We start from the raw sequence: 21,163 nt of genomic DNA on the forward strand, positions 1-21,163 counted from the left end.
AAATTTTAATAAATAAAAAATATGATTATGAATTTATTTTTAGATTATCAAGGGAATTTTTGTAATGTCATTAAATTACACGTGAGCAGCACATTAAAGTATTTGAGTCTGTCACTTTAACGAGCACACGATGCTGAGAAAAGTCTATGTAAAATTAAAACAAACAAGGCTTAAACAACATTTTGGCTCCTATAAATTATTAGTGTTTTTTGTTTTAGCCTGAAAAACAGTCCATATTATCAAAGTAAGAACATTAATTGACTACATAACATGTAGTTATATTAACCTTTTATTGACTTCTCCTGCTATCAAAGATCTTAACAATAAATAATGTGTATTCTTTTAAAATCTTTCATCAACTAATCTAATATCATCAATTATTTTGAATACATGAAAATTTGAAGATCCAGATTACTATCAAATTGAAGATCCAGATTACTATAAAATTGATACATGATAGTGTGTTAAATTAACTCATTAATAATGTGAGTCAATGAACAACCAGCATCATTATCACATAATCCGTAAATGTTGATAGTTGATAACAAGGAATAAAACCAAATATTAAAATTACAGGGACTATAATATAAAAAATTTATTTAAGCCCTCCAAGAAATATGATGTGTTATTTTGCCAAAGTATAAGAAATATATGACTAATTTGTTTTACATGAATGTTTAGCATAGACTAGTAATTTTAAGTCTTTGCACTTATCCCCAAAAAAAAAAAATCTTTACACATATTTTTAAATTCACCAATGGTGAGGAGATATTTTGCATTAGGTAAAATGAACTTTTTACATCAATTCTACAGCCAATATGTACTTAACTCTTGTCTATATAAAATGTATTTTCTTTTTTACACCAATTGTTTTGTAACCAATATAAAAAGTATTTTTCTACATCAGTTATGAAATTAACAACTAATATAAAATTATCACTTTTTGTGTCATCAATTTTCTCCCATAATAATTAGCCCACATCCACATCAAAATTACACCTTAATCGTTCTTTTCCCGTGTTCAGATCACCCTCTTAAAACTCATAAAGAAAAATGAAAGGAAACAAAGCAACCACACAATATAAGAAGAAAAACCAAAAAGAACAAAACAATCCTCTTCCTCAACAAGTAAGTTTTGATGAGTTACAACAAATACAAGAAAGAAAAAATTAAAAGAAAAGTTGACCAGACAGGAAAACAGTTCAGTACTTTTTCCAATGACTCCTATGATAGAAACTTGGGGTTATGTGGACTCCCATTGACAGCAGAATGCAGCAAGGACCCTGAACAACATTCTCCACCTTCAACAACCTAGAGGAGAGAACGAGGATTTGGATTTGGTTGGAAAGCAGTGGCTATAGGATATGGATGTGGAATGGTCTTTGGAGTGGGAATGGGATGTTGTGTATTGTTAATAGGAAAGCCTCAATGGCTTGTGAGAATGGTTGGAGGTCAACTCAATAAAAAGGTGAAAAGGAAGACAAGGATGAGATCTAATGAAAATGGTAGCAGAATGAATTAGTTGATATATGATATCTTGTTACATACCTGCCATCTTGATAACGGTTAAATAATTGTATTTTGATAATAGAAAATAAGGCAAAATTATCTTTAAAAATAATTATTTAACAGTTATTTGCGCTTAAATATTAAAGAATTGATGTTTTGTTGAATTTTGGCTGCAGTTATAAAAACTGGAGGTGTAACAAGCAAAAAGGCCAGAAAAATTGAAGAGAAGAAGAAAATCTGAAGCAGGCCCAGTCCAATACGCGCGCTGAGCGCGCGTCACGCGCTAAGCCCATGATCCAACAGAAGCGCGCGCTAAGCCTGCAACACGCGCACTAAGCCCGCGATCTAACAGAAGCGCGCGCTAAGCCTGCAACACGCGCGCTAAGCCCGCGATCTAACAGAAGCACTCGCTAAGCCTGCAACATGTGCTGAGCGAGGGGGTGTCGCGCTGAGCGCGCCTACGAAGGCCCAAAGCCCACTTCAGCAGCTATAAATAGAGAGCCAGTCCAAGGGACAAAAGAACTACGACAGAACCCCCTCTCCTAGGGGTTTCATTTACTTTCTTTCACCCCTCTTCTCATTGTAAAGCCCTCAATGGCCATGAGTGGCTAAATCCCCTTAGCTGACAGGCCTAGAAGCCAATGTGATGTATGATGTACTCTTCACTATTTATCAATGCAATACCAGGTTTTTCTTTCCTATTTTCTTTTCTGTTTTTACCTTGCATACTCATCTTTATATTCTGTTAGGGGTTAGATGCTCGGGAGAGGGTAACTTCTAAATAAGATTTAAAGAAGATATGCATGCATTAGGTTTTAGGGGTTAGACGCTCGGGAGAGGATAACTTCTAATAGAACAAGAAGAAAAGATATCATAATAAAATCATTGCTAGGCATAGAGTGATTGCATTATGCCCATGCGTCAAAGCAAACATCTAGAATTAGAACTTCATGCATTTTATCTATTGAGTCTTTGCAAAGGCATTTGGGGGATAGATAGGTAAAATAGGCTTGTCATCGTGAGGCATCAGGGGCAAGTAAATGAATAGATGTGAGTGGGATAAAATCACCTGAATTGGTAAAGAAAAAATCATAAACTCATACATCCTAGGCAGATAAGGCAAGTCAGTTCCTAACACTATTTTATCTTGAATTTATCTTTTATCTAAATCTTTTATCTTTCTTATCTTTCATCTTTTTCTTTATCTTTTAATTTTATCTTTAATTCTTTTATCTTCTAATTTTATCTTTAAATCTTTTATCTTTTCTTTACCTTATCTTCTATCTTTCTTTATCTTTTATTTTAAATTTCTTATCTCTTGCTTTTAAATTGGATTTGCATTAATCTAAGTACAAACAAAGTCCCTGTGGATTCGACACTCGGACTTCCGAGAACTTTACTACTTGTCACGATTTGGTGCACTTGCCAACGAGTCAACACATCTTTGAAAGCAAAACTTAAGGGCAAGAACTTTATCACATTGCATTGCATGGGGGATTTGGTTCAAAGTTATTTGGTGTAATATGAATGTGTTATACTTTTGCTTTTGTTTTTTGTGTGTGTTCTTTTTTGTTTTTTATGGGTAGAAGAATGCGATGTACTTCATTTGCCTTGAGCTTGCAGTTTTGATTTATTTAATACGTATAACTGTGGCATATGCTGTATAATAATAATAAATGTTGTATATTTTTAAAAATGCTATCTATTGGCCAATGCTAAAATATATATTTTGTATCTTAACAGTATGCAGTTGTCTCATTTTATTCAAGGAGCTCAATTCACGGTTTTACTTTCTATTGTAGTCTATTTAATTAATTTTCTAACCATGTAACCACACCGTGACATGGCTTTAGAAGCTGAGGTCCAAGGGCGTAAGTTTAAGAGCACAATTATTAGTATATTTTGACGGTTAAATTATAGTTAAATTTATAATTTTTTTTCTAATTTTTTTAAGCAAATAATGGTTAAATTAATATCATTTAAGTTTTTGTGCAAAACATATTAAAAGTGATAGATTTATGAAACTTAATGAGTAAAATAAAGCTCAAAAAAGCATAAAGAAAGCAAGCTAATCGAAGAAAATAAGAATAATTATGAAAAAAAAGATTAATTGAGAAAAAAGATTAATTAAGAAAATCATTAATAATAAAGGAAATCAAGCTAAATGAGAAAAAATGACTAATTGATGAAAGAATAACTAATGAAAGAAAGACTAATTGAGAAAAATGACTAATTAAGAAAAGAAGACTAATTGAGAAAAATAAAATAACTAAAGAAAGAAAGACTAAATAAACAAATCAGAGTCTAAAGTCCATTGATTAGCAAAAGAAGAAGAGAGAAAAAGAAAATACATAAAAATTCCAAGAAAATATAATTTCTTATAGAATGTAAAGGCTTGAAGGAGACAAGCAATGAGAGTCATTCCTTTCTTTTATTCATTTTCTTATCTTTTCTTCCATTTACTAAATATTTTCCACTTGTAACTCTAAAGCCTTCATGATAACGAGAGACTAAATCTCATTTATTGAAAACTTAATTGATGGAAGCTTGCTTGTGGGGCTTCTATGGAGGCTGAATCTTTGAGCTTCAATGAGGTCCTTTAATGGTGATTTTCCACCATGGGGATGCAGCGGAAGACAAAGGAGAAGAGGTGAGAGGAGGCGCCATCCACTAGGGAATAAGCCATGGAAGAAGGAGCTTCACCACCAAGATGAGCCTTGGATAAGAAGCTTGGAGAGGGTGCTTCAATGGAGGAAAAGAAAGAGGGAGAGAAAGAGAGAGGGGGGAGCACGAAATTGAAGGAAGAAAAAGGGAGAGAAGTTGAACTTTGAGTGATGTCTCACAAGACTCTCATTCATCCAAGTTACAACAAGTGTTACACATGCTTCTATTTATAGACTAGGTAGCTTCCTTGAGAAGTTTTCTTGAGAAAACTTCCTTGAGAAGCTTCTTTGAGAAAACTTCCTTGAGAAGCTAGAGCTTAGCTACACACACCTCTCTCATAACTAAGCTCACATCCTTGAGAAGCTTCCTTAAGAAGATTCCTAAAGAAGCTAGAGCTTAGCTACACATACCTCTCTAATAGCTAAGCTCACCTCCTTGAGATGAGAAGCTAGAGCTTAGCTACACACCCCCTATAATAGCTAAACTCACCCCCATGACAAAAAACATGAAAATAACAAAAAAAATCCTTATTACAAAGACTACTCAAAATGCCCCGAAATACAAGACTAAAACCCTATACTACTAGAATGGCCAAAATACAAGGTCCAGACGAAGGAAAAACATATTCTAATATTTACAAAGATAAGCGGGCTCATACTTAGCCCATGGATTCGAAATCTATCCTAAGGCTCATGAGAACCCTAGGGCCTTTCCTTGGATCTGTAGCCCAATCTACTTGGAGTCTTCTAGCCAATGCCCTTGCGGGGTAGGATTGCATCATTAATTGTCAGCCAACTTTCTATCTATTTATAATATTACATTTATATGATCCTTTCTTATGTTACATGGTAAGTTTTAGGGGTAGCATTGAGAAATAGTATTTTCTAATAGAACTGAGAAATGTATCTAAATAAAGTTATCACTAGAAATAGGTTGATATTTGTTTAGTCTATTATGCATCTTTATTCTTAATACAATTTATTATTTTAGCTTTGCAAAGATAGTTGAGAGAGAAAATAGATAAATTAGACTACTTCTTTCATGCTAGTGACCAAAGTTAGAGTATAGATGTAAATTGAAATAATTATAAATAAAGAAAAATTATTAACAATACACCAAAGAGTGACTCTACTAGGTTAAGTTTCCAACATTCTCATATTCTGAATTAATCTTTTTATTATCATCTTTATCTTTTATTTTTCTTATCTTTTATATTAAAATTTCTCATCTATCTAACCTTTATCTTTTTATCTTTATCATCTTTTAATTTAATTTTTATCTTATTTTTTATCTTTTATTTTAAATTATTTATCTATTACTTGTAAATTGAATTTTCATTAATCTAATTACAAACAAAATTCATGTTGATATGATACTTGAATTTTCCTTTTAACTTTACTATATTTGAGATGTATTAATGAATTTGTCAATCTATCAACAATATAGGTTTTGCCATAACAAAAGATAAAATCCTTTACCGATAGGGTATTCCCAAATAATGACATAACTCAAGATTACACCACCCATAACACAAAAGAATCCTCACGAAATGCCTTTACCGAAATATATTTTTAATATTCAAGAATAAATATTTCAAAATACATCCGGTAAATGGTTTCAGTTGGCTTATGGGTAGGCTTTTTCATAAACATCATGTTTCAAAGCTCTTATATATGAATAGGTTTCCACAGCACAAAATAGTTTTTTTCTTAAGGATAGGCTTTTCCATTAACAAAACGGTCAATGCCTAACGCAAAATTTGGCCTAACATGAACTGCATATTGACGGTTCAATTCCAATACTAAATTATGAAGGGTACTTCTATGATGTGATGTTTTTCTTTTTATTTTAATCTTGATGTGAACTATTTATTAGTTGTGATATATATATATATGATAAAAATAAAAATAACAACTACTTGGCTGCACTCTTACAATGATGGGTTATTATTGTACAAATTTCTGGATCCAATTAATAGAAACTCGCGCTTATTAACCATATGTGCAGGTCAATATATAACATTCATTTCTTTAATTGATTAAGAAATCATTGACATAAACACGATATGGCTAGGAACCTTCAATATGCATTGGAATATTGCTCACCTAATATGTAGCTGCCTGACGCAATGTATGACAGGGATCTTATAGTATTATTGACCATAATGCTCTTGTTTGGACGCGGAAAGAAAATTATTTGAAAAATGAGAGTAAAAGAATGACTATTCATGAGTCATGAGGAAAATATTTTTCTAATGCAAATAGAAATATCATGAGTAAATTAGAATAACTTCATGTTGTTCGGTGGTTTAGAAAAGCTTTGATGGACAAGTGATTCCTATTTATATATCTTGTTTTATTTTATGACAAATTAAATTTAAATGGGAGGAACTAGCTAATATAAAACGAAAACAAAAAAATTAAAAAAATGTGTTCAATCAACCATGAGCACTTTAATCTTTTGCACAACATTGACAAATATATATGTTGTTGTAAACCTTGAATATCATATGCTTGATGCATGACTTGCTAGATTCAATCTCATGCACCACCATTCACATTATATGATTGGTCACTACCCCTCAAGCCGATGTTACGTCTTCAATTGTAGCGGTCACGCTGGGTTCTGTTTCTATTCCTGCGATTATTTCAGTTTAAGTGTTACCTAGGTTATTGTATTTGCCGGATGTTGTTTCTTCTAGGGGGTTCGAGCCATCTATTATTTGGCAAGTGTGTTATGCCTTGGGAGCTAGGGCTAACTCTGTTAAATGTTGTTTTATGTCTTTCTCTAATCCTGTAATTTGTGTTGTTGCACCTCTGGTGCTATTTCAATGATATTCTTTTGGCTGTTTCAGAAAGAAAGAAAAAATAACAAGGAAGAAAGTTTATTTCTGCATTTGCATTGCATTGATCCTCTAATTAGGTTTCTCAAAATCTAAGCATGTATAGCATTCCCATATATATTGTGAGGGAAATAAAATAAAAAAGAAAGTTGAAATTAAGAAAAGACTACAATATTAGCTCGTTCTCGATCTCTCCACGCATATAAAATATTATCGTTTAGTCACAAGTCACTCGCACAACACTATACTACTTAGACTGTACAAATCAAAACCTGATATCTCTGTCTCAGCTTATATAAATATGATACTTAGACTTGAAGAACATCCAAAGCTGTCAAGCCATACAGAACGATACAAAATTACAATAAATTAAGTATAATTGAATATACACACCTAGTGCCTTTGGATCTTGGAATTCTACTACCTACGTGACATCAGTTACAGTGTAAGAATCCATTTGGAGGTCTAAGTTCACATTAATTTATAAACGTTTCAATTTTTTATATTAAAATTTTTAATCATTTAAAATTAAATATTTTTTTATTATAAATTATTAGCAGCAGGGATATACTCCCGTGTTGTCAATGTTGGGCAGAACTCACACACACATAAAATAAGATTTCATTTTTTTTCAATTATGTAGACGTTTCTTTCAACCGTAGTTTGTTTACTCTTGAATTTCGAGAAGAAAAATGGACACCTTTTCCTACTCCTAAATACTTTTATAAAGAGAGATCGAATTGGCAACTTTACGCGTAATGGGCCATAATTCATACGAAGCTTGGTTCGTTAAATCAAATAATTATTCTTAGACTTTGTTAGTCATATTGCTTCAGTCATAGAAAATTAGGTTTCAGTGGTATTTTCCTCAAAGACTGATGAATAATAATACACTTATGATCAATTAATTCATTGAAATGCCAAGTCTCAAAATCCCGAATTATACTTATGCAAAATTACCTACTACCTTTTAGAGTCATTTAAACCATTATTAACACGGCTTGGCTTAATTTTCGCCTTCCGCCTACTAAAAGACTATGACATAAAAGGGGGATATTCATCTACATTCAGTGTTTATATAAATCTTTCGTGTTATGTAGCACTGCTCTATACTTTATACCATAAATGCACTTAACGAGTGCTTATATCATTTGATAATTCCAGATCTTTTTGCAAATATTAAGTTTTACTTATTCAATGAAAAATGATTATTTAAAGTTAATTATTTAAATAATTTGTAATCAAAATAGATTGTTAAAATTTTATATTGTTATCGAATTGGTCTTTTAATTACTAAAAATTTAACCTGCAATCAAATTAGTCTTGGAAATTTTAAAATATCACAATACTATTCAAATTTAACTCAAATTTAAATTTTGTTCATGTGTTTATTTTAGTATATAAATAAATACGCCAAGGAACCGTTAAATATTTTGATTACATTGGTGTTTTAGGCATGGTAGGACACATCATGAGGGTGTTTGGAAATTAGCGAACTGAAAAAAAAAAGTTAACTTAAAATTTAGTACCTAGGTGAAAGTTAAGTATTTATATTTTATTTTATTTTTTAAGCAGCTGAAAGTTGAATATAATTAGTTGAAAGTAGATAAGTTAGTTACTTGAATTTAAAATATTTAGTAAAATTAAATATTAAACTATCTGATAAGTATTAAATAATATAGAAAAAGTGAAACACATTATTATTTAGTCGTAACTATATTTAGTAACTATATATACTTTTAAATACCATTAGTTTTAATATTTTAATTTATATCAAATGTGCATCATCTTAAACATTAGGATTATTTTTAGTTTTATTCTTATTTTAAATTTAGTATTAAATAAATAGATTCATATTATAATTTTGATGATTTTATTTTACCAAGAAATGATATTTGATGAGAGTGAAAGAGAGTGTATTAAGGTTTCTAAACAGATAAAAAAGTTAGTGATGATATAAATGAGAAAACAATAATAGTTTAGAAATTTATAAATTAAAACACCAGAGTGTTTTAAAAAAACATTTTTAGTGAACTTTTTTTATATCAAATTAAACTTTTAAATTAACTAGTCAATTAAGTTATAAGAAGTTAACTGTTTCTTGTGGTAAATATGTACGAGCTTCTCCAGCAAGGATATAAATTGTACTTTAACATTCTGTGGGGTTAATCCTTTTGTTACAACCAATCCCGGTTGATAATTTTTCTAGCTGTTCATTAATACGCTTAGATTTTATTTTTTAACTTTTTATATTGGTGAATAGTATGGAGTTAAGTAGTGAATAATGTGTTGACAATCAACAATCATTTCGTTAATAAAATAATATACATTTTTTTAACTCATTACGTTCACCCCGTTTACTAATATCGATATAATGTTTAAGGAGGAAAAAAAGGCACTTCACCTTCCTTTCAGGTTCGCGTTTCTTGCATGCTTGCCAAACTCTACATCCTTTGTGCATCAATTTCACGAAATCTATTTCGTACCCATTGGCCTTTCTCATACCGAAATATATACAAAATTTAAAATGGAAAGTTCAAAGTGATAAATTCAGGGTATTTATTCATTATGTATTATATAATATATATAACTTGGCATAACAAACCCATGCATGCCCAGCAGTACGAAAACCATAATGCATGCAGAGGACAAAGAGTACATATGGATCAGATCTGAACAGTGCCTTAAAACTTTATAAAATATATAAAAAAGTGACACCAAATTAACTGATATATATGTATATATATGGTGCTTCAGTGTTTCTTCCGTCCATATCAATCTCCTTTATTTGCACACGTTCTTCATCAGATCCTGAAAAACCACACGCGTGCACATACCTTATTAGTTTGTCACAAGTAGGGGTGGGTAAAATTGATGAACTAAACTGAACTGCTAAAAAATTGAACTGAACTGCAAAAGCACGTAACTAATTGATCCCGCTATCTACTTATATAACAAGGAAGTTTTCACATTACACACATATATGAATGCATCTTATAAAATGATCAAGAATTTTTTTGTACACCATACATACACTTTAATTTTATATGAATCTTACCATGGGATGATATACTAAATCACTATTTAGTAGTGGTATGGGGGAGGTGGAGATGAATACTTGTATGGTTTCTTAGGTGTTGGTGGAGGTGAAGGGTACTTGTATGGAGGTGGAGGTGACTTGTACTTGTAATCTGGTGGAGGAGGAGACTTGTACTTGTACACTGGGGGTGGTGGAGATGGGTACTTGTAAGGTGGTGGTGGAGGAGATGGGTACTTGTATGGTGGGGGTGGTGATTTGTACTTGTAAATTGGAGGTGGAGGAGATGGGTATTTGTAGGGCTTTTTAGGTGGTGGTGGAGGAGAAGGGTACTTGTAGGGTGGTGGTGGTGACTTGTATTTGTAAACTGGTGGTGGTGGTGGTGATGGGTATTTGTAGGGCTTCTCAGGTGGTGGTGGTGGTGGGGATTTGTACTTGTAAACTGGTGGTGGTGGTGATTTATATTTGTAGGGTTTCTCTGGTGGTGGAGGAGATGAATAGTCGTACTTGTCATCAGCTGAGGTTTGAGATGGCAAGCTTAGAGAGACTATTATTGCCAATACAAGAGTAAGTGTAGCATAGGCCATTAGAGACCCCATTTTCTCTCAAACTTCAAAAGGGGTTTTGGTTATGCTGTTGGGAATGGCAGTGCCCCCCCTTTATATAGTTTCTTTCACCACATTAACACCACTAATGTCTAATTAATCATATTTAAAGGTGTACAGTGATTTCGATATAATCAAATTCGAAAATCAGCCTCGGACACTCTAAGTCAAGTACACTTTAGATCTTTTCAATTTGAAAAATCATCCTGGACGATCGAAGGGTATAGACACTCACAGAAAGTAGAAGAAAATAAAATAATGATATAATTAGTAATATAATAGGATAAGAAAAGACCACTATAAAGAAATCAAAAGTGTCAAATAGAAATGTTTAATTATACGATTTGAGTTCCTAAAAATAAAGATGCATTCAAATTTACCTTATTGAAATCTCTAAATGAATTTAATTTTATACATTATCAAAGTAAAGTAAAAAAAAGTTTGTTTTATAAAATACTTAGAAATTATTATTGGTATATATCTTTTAAGGTGATTGTTATAAAAGTCTTAAGAAATTATTATTATATATAAATTCGTATAAGATTAATGTAGTGGTTAAGGCTTCGATATGTTCATATTGATGAAGGGAATGATTTATTTAATAGATGAATTTGTGTTTATTTTTTCATATATAAAATTTTTTAAGATCAATGATAGACACACATCATGAGTAAGATTAACATTTGATCCAATGGATTAAAAGACAGTCGTGATTTTTAACTCAGGATTGAAAAAACCATGAAATTGATATAGTGATGTAAGATTTTATTACATTGACATATATGAAATGATCTATTTAGAGGGAAAAACCATATTCAATTCTCTCCATGTGCAAAATTCCTTTGTACCAATGGTAGTCATGCAGTGTCATCGTGATCTCTAACCTATTAGGTCTGGACGATCATACATCTCATCTATCATAGATTTTGATGTATAATATAAGTATAAATTATTGATATTATAATGAGTTTTTAAATGGTGAGTAGAATTATTATGTTAAAAGAATATCATCCACAACTATATAGAGAATGTTTTGTTTCAACCTAGCCTCCAGAACATTATATTTAGTGAGTTTTCACTTTTGTGCAAAACAACATAATATAATGTCATAAGATAAATTTGTACATTTAGTCTCAAGGATTTAGTATTGCAAAAAGGGAAGTCCATATATATTGTTTTATTCAAATTCCATTTGTTTTTATTACGTGTAAATAACTAATATTTGAATTCAAGAAAAAAGACAACATAAAAGAGTCTATAAGACCTCCAAGGAGTATCCCCTAGAAAATCGCTTTCACAAAAGTCAAAAAACATATGATGTTTCCTGCACTTCATATAAATACTCGTCATTTAAAGCTTGATATGTCGACCAACTTCTCTATGTGAGAGAACGATCCTTTCAAGATAAGGAAACAAATCCCACAATGAATATCTCACTAAAGTTTATAAAAGGATGTCTCCTTCAATGAAATAGAAAACTTAAAAACAAGAAAGAAAAAAAAAAGAACAAGAGCACAAGAAATATTTAAAGAGAAACTCCATTATTCACACAAATTTTACATTATTATTCTTTGCAAAGCAAAGTAGTTCGTATTTGTGTCTAAGTGTATGTTTACTCTTTGAGTGTTAAGAGTACTTGTATTTAATCAAACTTTCGTTTGTAAAAATCAAGAGTAGCTTTGTTAAAAAATATTTGGGTTTTTAGATTTGGGGTCTAAGAAGATACTAGAAGTGGTATCAAAAACACTTGTAAAGTCAAGAGTGACAAGTTAAAATACTTGTTTGTAATAAATTATTGATTAGTGAAATCATTTACTAATAAATAAAGGAGAAATCCATGTAACTCAAGTTGAGCAACCAGCATAAATCAAATTGTTTTACTTCTCTCCATATTACTTTATTAAGTATTGTTATTATCTTTTTCTAACATCATTTTACATCAAATGCTTATTTAAAAAACCAGTTTAAGAAACTCTTATTTGTCACTTGACGAACACTTTGTTCATTTTCTACAATCTATTTATTATTAGCACACGATCAGTGTTTTTCTTTATTTTATCCATATTATCTTTGTTATTGTTAAATTTTTTATTTTTAATAAACATATTATTCAACCCATTTTTGATGTGTTTCTTATAATTTGATAATTGAGGAAAAAAATATTATTATATATAACTATTATAATCCGACAATTGTATATAAAATTTGAGGACTAAAATGAACAATTATCCACATTTAGAGACTAAAAAAACTTTAAGTTTAACAACTAAAAAAAATATAAACCCCAAATTAAGGAATAACATCGTAACCAAACCTTTTTTTAGTTTTTTTATCATTGACCTACTCAGTAATGCTTGTCATTGAATATTATTGCCTTTATATTTATAGTGATTTTACTTATAATATGTAAATACACATATATATTTGATGATAAAATTAAAAAATATTAATCATCTGCTAATTATATTAAATTGCACAAAGACATTTGAAAAGTATCCATAAAAGATATAAAAGTATCCTTAATAAATGATCAAATTTTGTGTTTGATTTCTATTAAAAAAATTAGTCTTTGGTCTCTGATAAGTTTTTTTTTTTACCTTAAATGACAATCTAAATCACTTTACTTAACTATTTAAAGTTTTATCTAAACAAATTTAGAGACCAAAAATATTCTAAAATTTATCAAGGAGTAAAGACTAAAAACCATTTATAAGGATTAAATGTAAAATTCGATCATTTATCTAAATATCAAAAAATATATTTAAATATTTAATTAATTATTACAATTTATATCCAATATAAAAATCCAATGCATCCCTCGCGAAAAAAGTTAGTATGATCATATTATATTGCGTGAGTTTGTTTAACTTAAAAAACATAACTTTAAAATTAATATTTAAATTTTTGTAAAGAAGCAAATAGATTTTCTTCTTAATAAGCATAATTTTTATTTAAATTAAAAATAGTTTAAACAAATACAATAGGAAATAAAAAAAAACTGTTTATTTTATTAAAATAAATATTTTTTAAACATATAAGTTTAAACAAACCAGTCCATTACAATATTCAATAATTAAATTATTGAAAATATTTCATATATATTAATTAGACTTTCATCTTGTAACCAGCGCGTTAATTATCGTCAATGGACTATTGAGATAAAATTATAATGTTGATTATATTGAAAAATAATTCCAAAAAGTATCAACAATATGTGAGTTTTATTCTTGTTTGGTAGAAAAACAACAAGAAAGATATAGTATGAATATAAGATTTGATGTGTAGAAAAAGTTGCATTGTTTATTTTTCGTGTGTTTGGCAACCATTGTAGACTTTGGATCAGAGACTGCATTCTAATTGAGCTGCAGAATAGCCACTCAGCTGGTAATGTTGACATTAACCTTATTTTCTTTCTAGAAAAAGACACCAACCTTATTTAACTATTTAGGTTTTGTACTTTGTGAGCAATGTTCAAACAAAAAGTCTTCGATCCATAACAAGAGTTTGTAATTTGTGTTACTTTGCGTCTATATTCACTAGCAATAAGCAAAGTTTGAAAAGCGAGTACATTGTTGCCTAACCAATTAATTAAGGCATTTATCAACCGAGAAATCCTAAAAATACAATTTTTTAATACACTTTATTTAACTGATTGAAACATATTAAAAATGACATTTTGTTGATCTTACATCATACTTAATATTTGTCTTTCTATTTTTATAATTTTTAATAAATTTTAACTAATTTAAAAATATATTTAAAAGAGATTATCAGAAAATGTAATTGATCCTAACAATCCTCTTACTCACTTTATTCGAAAAATGAGCCATGAATTTTGAGAAGTTTAATTGGGTACTGTTGTGGAGTGTTGATTGAATACCCCATCATTGCAACTTAGGGTACTGATTAGTTATGTTCCCACTCAAATCTCTGCCCTTGAATTAATTATATATGCTACACTTTTGTATAGGGTCTGGCTGCACAAAAGCGAGAGAAGAGAAAGAGAGAAAGCAACAGCTAGCTGAACTTGGAAAAAGAAGAAACGTCTGGCTGCTATTGCCATGGAATGCACCTAATTATGTAACTGAATGCATATTTGAGTTTAGGATATATATATATATGCGCGCGCGCGTTCTTAGTGCTTCCAAGTATTATTGTTTATCTGTCATATGAAGATAAAAAATAAGTGTCTGGGAAGAATATATAATATGCAGGCCATCTCCCAGCCATCTACAATATTTTATCTATCATTAAAGTTTTATGGCTATTGGCTTAATAGTGCTAGAGAATTATTAAATTGTATGCAGTAACATACAACAAGTCTTTTTGATCTTCCTCTTCTCTTTTTCCTTAGACTAAAAATTGTATTTCATTTTTCTTAAATGAATATTAACCGTTTTAAAAACTATTAGAATTCACATTTTAAAATATAACGGTTCGTTAGCACTTAATGAAGTCAAGTTAATAGTAGAAACCAAAAATAAAATTTAAAATTTATCAGAGATGAAGATAAAAAAAATTAATAAAGACCAAAAATAAAATTCGATAATTTAAAATAGATAAAAATATATATTTAAGTCTTTATATTTATAGAATGGTTAGGCTACTCTAGCTCCCAAACTATCTAAGATCCTGCTAGTTATATGATCACGATCAACACTTCAATAAAGTGCTCCTTTGTGTTAAGTATTTCTTTGGCACAATGTTTTAATAAAATCTAGAGTTTCTAAATTGCAATGATCAAAATAAATTAAGATGGCAATGCAAGCAACAGTTTGGTTTGCAGTGCTTTAATTTAGGCAATAAAGAGAGCTCAAAATTCTCTTGTATTCTCACAAACATAAGAGAGGAGTTTGATCAAATTGATGAAATAAACAAGATATATTCTTTGTATTAGATTAATACTATATTTGGTTTTGAGTTTTGACTATTTATTCTCGTGTTGGTCTGTAAGCCCAAAAGAGTGGCTAGATATTAAGTAATGTGTTGTAATGGCATCTGGAGTGCGGTTATAATGTTTTTATATTGGGCAACAATGATTTGCCTTTTTTGGTGATTTTATTTTCATCTTTCATGGAGAATTATGATTTGAGATGGGGCAATTAGATGGAGAATTTTCAATCCCATATGGTAATGTACGTAGCTCAAAGCCAAGTTCGAATTGGTCAACTAAGATGGAAGGGTGTCAGATGAATAATTTGGAGAAGGAGGGCCTGTTGTATTGATCTTAAGAGAAATTTCAAAAGGCAAAGGCCTACATTATCTAAAATAATTTTGTTGCATTAATTTATATACTAACTTGTGATATTTACCTTTTAAGTAACTAATAAGAGATGAAAATCTCACATACATAAACTTGGATCATGTGAACTTGTCTTAGTGCAAGGTGAATTTTAGGTGCTTATATATAATATGATATATGAAGTCGTTAATCCTTCGCTTTCCACTTTCTCTGTCTTACGATGATTCTCACCCTGACTTTCTTTCTCTCAATATACTACTACTAATTTCTTTTTTTCGGCTAATGAATTATTCAGTAAGGATCTAAAATGTAGTTTAACATACTCTCTGGGAATAGTTTTTTTTTTTTTTTGTTAGACACAGTCTCGGTAGTTTTCATGTAGATACGCTTTGTTTTTTTCTTAGTATTTTTTATACAGCTGTAATAGTTTGTAAATAAGTAGTGAATAATGTGTTGATAATCAACCATCATTTCGTTAATACATTATTAATTTAACCGTTTACTAATGTAGAGCATGTCATTTTAATTCCACATTTGCATTTCTTGCATATCGTTATACTCGTGGCGGGTACGTATACCGGAATATGTAGAAATTTTAAATGGGAATTTCAAAGTAGAAAAAAAATCATGGTATTTATTTATTATATAGTAATATAACTGGAGTAACAAGACATGGATCAGATCTGAACAGTGCCTTAAAACTTTGAATATATAAAGTACAAAATAAAAATAATAAAGGGAAACCAAATAAACACTACTGCTTTCACAAGTTCCACTCTTCACTGTATAAACTGCATGGTGCTTCTTCCCTCTCCTTTATTTGCACAAGTTCTTCAGATCCTAAAAAATTACACGCATGCACGTAAATTATTAGTTTGCCATAACATGTAATAAATTGATACTGTTATCTAGTACAAAGTAACGAAGAAGATTTCATAATGCATATATGAATGCATCCTAAAATTAGCAAGATTTTTTTTCCCTACACCCGTGTGCATATATACTGTTAGATATGGAAATTGAGAAACAAGAAAGTAAGGAATAGATCATAAAGTAATAAATATAAGAGGAAAGAAAGACAAAGGTTAAAAAAAAGTATAAGATAAATGTAAAATTTAGAATATAAAAAAACTAATTAGGATTCTTATTAGATCTTCTTAGCAGAACAATATTTAAGTATCGATTTATAAGTCTCACTTTGACTTTGTATATGCTATTTTTACACTTCTACAAAAGAGGGAGGAAGAGAAAAAACAAAATGTGAGTTTTTCTTTTTTTGGAATAAAAAATAAATGTACAAGGAAGGGTGAAGTTGTAACAGTGGGAATTATATTTATAACATTATAATTTCAATAAATAAACAAATGTTTTATATCATAATAGGAAACTTTGCTGGATTTTAAATTTTAAATTATAGTAGTAGTTAACTACAATTACGATTACAGTATATTAATATTCTAGAATTTTATGTAATTGCAATTTAAAACCTTGATTGAAATAATTAAAATGGACAATATATAGATTTTATATGAAGCTTACCATGGGGCGCTATACTAAAATCACTATCTAGTAGTGGTATGGGGGAGGTGGTGATGCATAGACATAGTGTGGAGGAGGTGGAGATGGATACTTGTATGGTTTCTTAGGTGGTGGTGGAGGTGACTTGTAGTAGTAAGCTGGGGGTGGTGGAGAAGGGTACTTGTATGGTGGAGGTGGAGGAGAAGAGTACTTGTATGGAGGAGGAGGGGACTTGTACTTGTATACTGGGGGTGGAGGAGATGGGTATTTGTAGGGTTTCTTAGGAGGTGGTGGAGGAGAAGGGTACTTGTAGGGTGGGGGTGGTGACTTGTATTTGTAAACTGGTGGTGGTGGTGATGGGTATTTGTAGGGCTTCTTAGGTGGTGGTGGTGGGGACTTGTACTTGTAAACTGGTGGTGGTGGTGACTTGTATTTGTAAACTGGAGGTGGGGGTGATGGGTATTTGTAGGGCTTTTTAGGTGGTGGTGGAGGAGAAGGGTACTTGTAGGGTGGTGGTGGTGACTTGTATTTGTAAACTGGTGGTGGTGGTGATGGGTATTTGTAAGGCTTCTTAGGAGGTGGTGGAGGAGATGAATACTTGTAGGGTGGTGGTGGGGACTTGTACTTGTAAACTGGTGGTGGTGGAGATGAATAGTCGTACTTGTCAGCTGAGGCTTGAGATGACAAGCTTAGAGAAACTATTGCCAATACAAGAGTGAGAGTAAGAGAGGCCATTAGAGACCCCATTTTCTCCCAACTTCAAATAGGGTTTTGTTATGCTATTAGCAAAGTTAGTGCCCCCTTTATATAGAGTTTATTTTACCAAGTTAACACCGACTGATGAATCATCTTGGAAGGAGTAATTTGATTTGATCTATTCAACTTAATTACCTTGTTGAAAAATATGAAATCCATAAAATATATTATGTTTTTAATTTGGAATTCATAGAGAGAGGATAATGATCAAGTTAATTTCCATTCAACAAAGTGAATAGTATTTTTTACAAATTATAATTAAATATCAATAAAAAGATTGCTATATTACAATTATACATCATTGTATAATATTAAAATATATAATAATTGAATTATTAAAATTACATATATATATATATATATATATATATATATATATATATATATATATATATATATATTGCTGAAGCAACTTGACCTCTTCACACTTTCTCTATATAGGTACAGGTGTTCTTCGTGTGTTTTATAAATTGGACTTTTATTAAGTTACCGTACATTAAAAGTCGTTATGATGATATTGTCCTTGTCTGTACGATAGTAAATTAAGGAAAAGAAAGATATAAAATAAGTGTAAAAATTGAGGTAAAGAAAAATTTAGATTGGTTATATTTCGTGTTTGAACCAATGTAGATTTTGCATCGAAGACTGCAATCTAATTGAGCAGAAGAAAAGTATCCAGCTAAACAGCTGGTATAGTTGACGTAATTACCTTTATTTTTCTCTGTAGAAAAAGACACCGACCTTATTTAACTATTTTAGTTTTGTACACTGGGCAATTTTTTTATGACTCAAATATTCAAAATCAAAAAGGTCTTTAATAATAATATTTTTAAATTTGTGTCACTTTGCCCCTTTATTCGCTTGCAATTCATACCAAACTTTGAAAAGTGCGTATACTGTTGCCTAACTATGGCATTTTTCATTTATTCGCTAAATGAAAGTTTATTAAATAGTTGAGCACAAAAAATAGTCATCACTGAGGAGCACATTATTATAGTGTATGTTAAGTGTGATCATGTCATGAGGATACTTGATTGCATGGGAGACTAAGCCTATTAGGACTCTAAGAGAAAAATCCCAAATACACATCGAATTTAGCGATCGAAAATGTTAGTCGCAAAAATCATTGTTTGGCGACCAATTTAGCTGCCAAGCTAAAACAAAGATATTTTTTGGAATTGGCGACCGCTAATATTAGTTGTAGAAGGATAATTCGCTAAAGTATCTTTATATTCATGATTGGCAACTGATGTTGAATCCAATACAATATTGATTTTGCGACCATATAAATATCAATCGCTAAAATATTTTATAAAGTGACACACACCAATTGAATATAGTATTCTGTCTCTGACAGAAAACTTTAAAAATCTCAAAAAATTATTTAACAAATAACTAATATGACTCAAGAATAATAGTAATATTTGCTCAAGGTTTAATAAAATTCAAGTATAATACTTTTAATTGACTAACCCAATAAGACTAAAGCGTAATATTGATGATTAATTGAAAAAGATTCAATAAGGACTCAATGCAACAATGAGAATTAATCAAAGGTTCAATAATATACAAGTATAACCCTAATGATTAATTAATATCTAATAAAATTCAAGTATAATACTAATGACTAACTAAGATCCAATAAAACTTGAGTGTAATACTTATAATTCACTAAGGTTTAATAAGATTTAAGTACAATAATAATAATTGATCAAGATCCAATAAAATCTAAATGCACGGCTGATTAATCAAAATTCAAAAAAATCTAATTATTCTCTCATTATATATATCAGCACGTTGCTTATGCTTTTATAAGAGAAAGAGATATGAGTAATATATATTTCTTATCCGTAACAAAAAGTTTTATAATAACTGTTTAATCCACCAAAGTAAACCCTTTGATATAAGAGTAAACCCTTTGACGTGGCTAGGTTCCTAAATCAGGGGAAGTCACGAAGTGATGCCAGAAGAAACTAACTAGAAGATAAAAATGGGAGATGAATTATATATAAAGAGGAGAAAAATTATCGTTAGGCGTTTTGAAATATATTTTGAAGAACAATTAATCATGTTAGGTATAAAAAATATTAACTTGTTTCACTTTAGTTTCTGAAATTTTCAAATATTGAACCCGGTAAGTCATTGACATATTAGCCAAAATAAGTTAGTCCAACCTTGAGTTCCTTTATAATTTGTCAAGTGTAACACGTTGCTCATGAGGCACACATGATTAATTATATTTATTAGTAGGAAAATTAAGATGATGGCCTTCTAAAGGAAGAAAGATCGTTTTGTGTTTAGGTTAAGAAGCCATGCTGAATAAATCAATGTTAAATTTAGTGGGTTATATAATTTATTCAAATATAGTATATTTTTAGAATAAATTTTTTTGTTAAAAATATATGATTGCCACAAATATAATTTTTTTTATAAATATTCATTAAAGTTCTCGGTGGCATGTGAAATTGGTGATTTTCATTAGTAAGTTTAGGTCTTTAAAAATATATTAAATAGCTTCTACATATGTAAATGTATTTTTTATTAGATGTTCTTAAATCATTTTAGAAAATATATAAATATTTTGTTTGAATTTTAATGCTTATTTTGATCCCTCCAGCCATTCAACCCTCTGTATATAACTACCACGGATGACAAAACTTTCTTTTTGAATATTTAATATATTTAATGTATTGAGTGAAAGTACATGTTAGTGTTTAAGTACACATAAAATAACAATAAAAAAAATAGAGAATGTATTAAAAAAGAATAACTAACATGTACATTTAATTTATTTGTGTTTGCAGATCAAGAAAAAAACCATCTAAATAAAGTGAAATCTATTACTTTGTATGATCTGAAATACATGATTCTAAAATATTTTTATAGAACTTTAATGAAACTAAAATTACTTCTAGCTGTTTTTTTTATCATTGTATATATAGCAATAGAAGATAAAGGGGGGGGGGGGGGGGGGAAAAAAATAAACCTTT

General features: G+C 30.1%; 2 protein-coding genes across 2 annotated transcripts; both read right to left on the bottom strand.

The window, feature by feature from the left end:
- Positions 1-9,558: 9,558 nt before the first annotated feature.
- On the bottom strand, positions 9,559-10,665 carry LOC100811729 (extensin-2-like). Its single transcript, NM_001364142.1, has 2 exons — positions 10,074-10,665; positions 9,559-9,826 (listed from the first exon to the last, which is right to left on the bottom strand). The coding sequence occupies exon 1, from the start codon at positions 10,649-10,651 to the stop codon at positions 10,100-10,102; it is 552 nt and encodes a 183-aa protein (NP_001351071.1). The 5' UTR covers positions 10,652-10,665; the 3' UTR covers positions 9,559-9,826; positions 10,074-10,099.
- A 5,830-nt stretch (positions 10,666-16,495) lies between these two features.
- Positions 16,496-18,180, bottom strand: LOC547527 (extensin-like). Its single transcript, NM_001364139.1, has 2 exons — positions 17,439-18,180; positions 16,496-16,739 (listed from the first exon to the last, which is right to left on the bottom strand). The coding sequence occupies exon 1, from the start codon at positions 18,162-18,164 to the stop codon at positions 17,466-17,468; it is 699 nt and encodes a 232-aa protein (NP_001351068.1). The 5' UTR covers positions 18,165-18,180; the 3' UTR covers positions 16,496-16,739; positions 17,439-17,465.
- Positions 18,181-21,163: the final 2,983 nt, after the last annotated feature.

The sequence above is a fragment of the Glycine max genome, chromosome 16, assembly GCF_000004515.6.
Source record: "Glycine max cultivar Williams 82 chromosome 16, Glycine_max_v4.0, whole genome shotgun sequence".
Classification (NCBI taxonomy): domain Eukaryota; kingdom Viridiplantae; phylum Streptophyta; class Magnoliopsida; order Fabales; family Fabaceae; genus Glycine; species Glycine max.

Excerpts from the sequence above, each read along its gene's own strand:
- LOC100811729 (NM_001364142.1), bottom strand. The coding sequence starts at position 10,651 with ATGGGGTCTCTAATGGCCTATGCTACACTTACTCTTGTATTGGCAATA.
- LOC547527 (NM_001364139.1), bottom strand. The coding sequence starts at position 18,164 with ATGGGGTCTCTAATGGCCTCTCTTACTCTCACTCTTGTATTGGCAATA.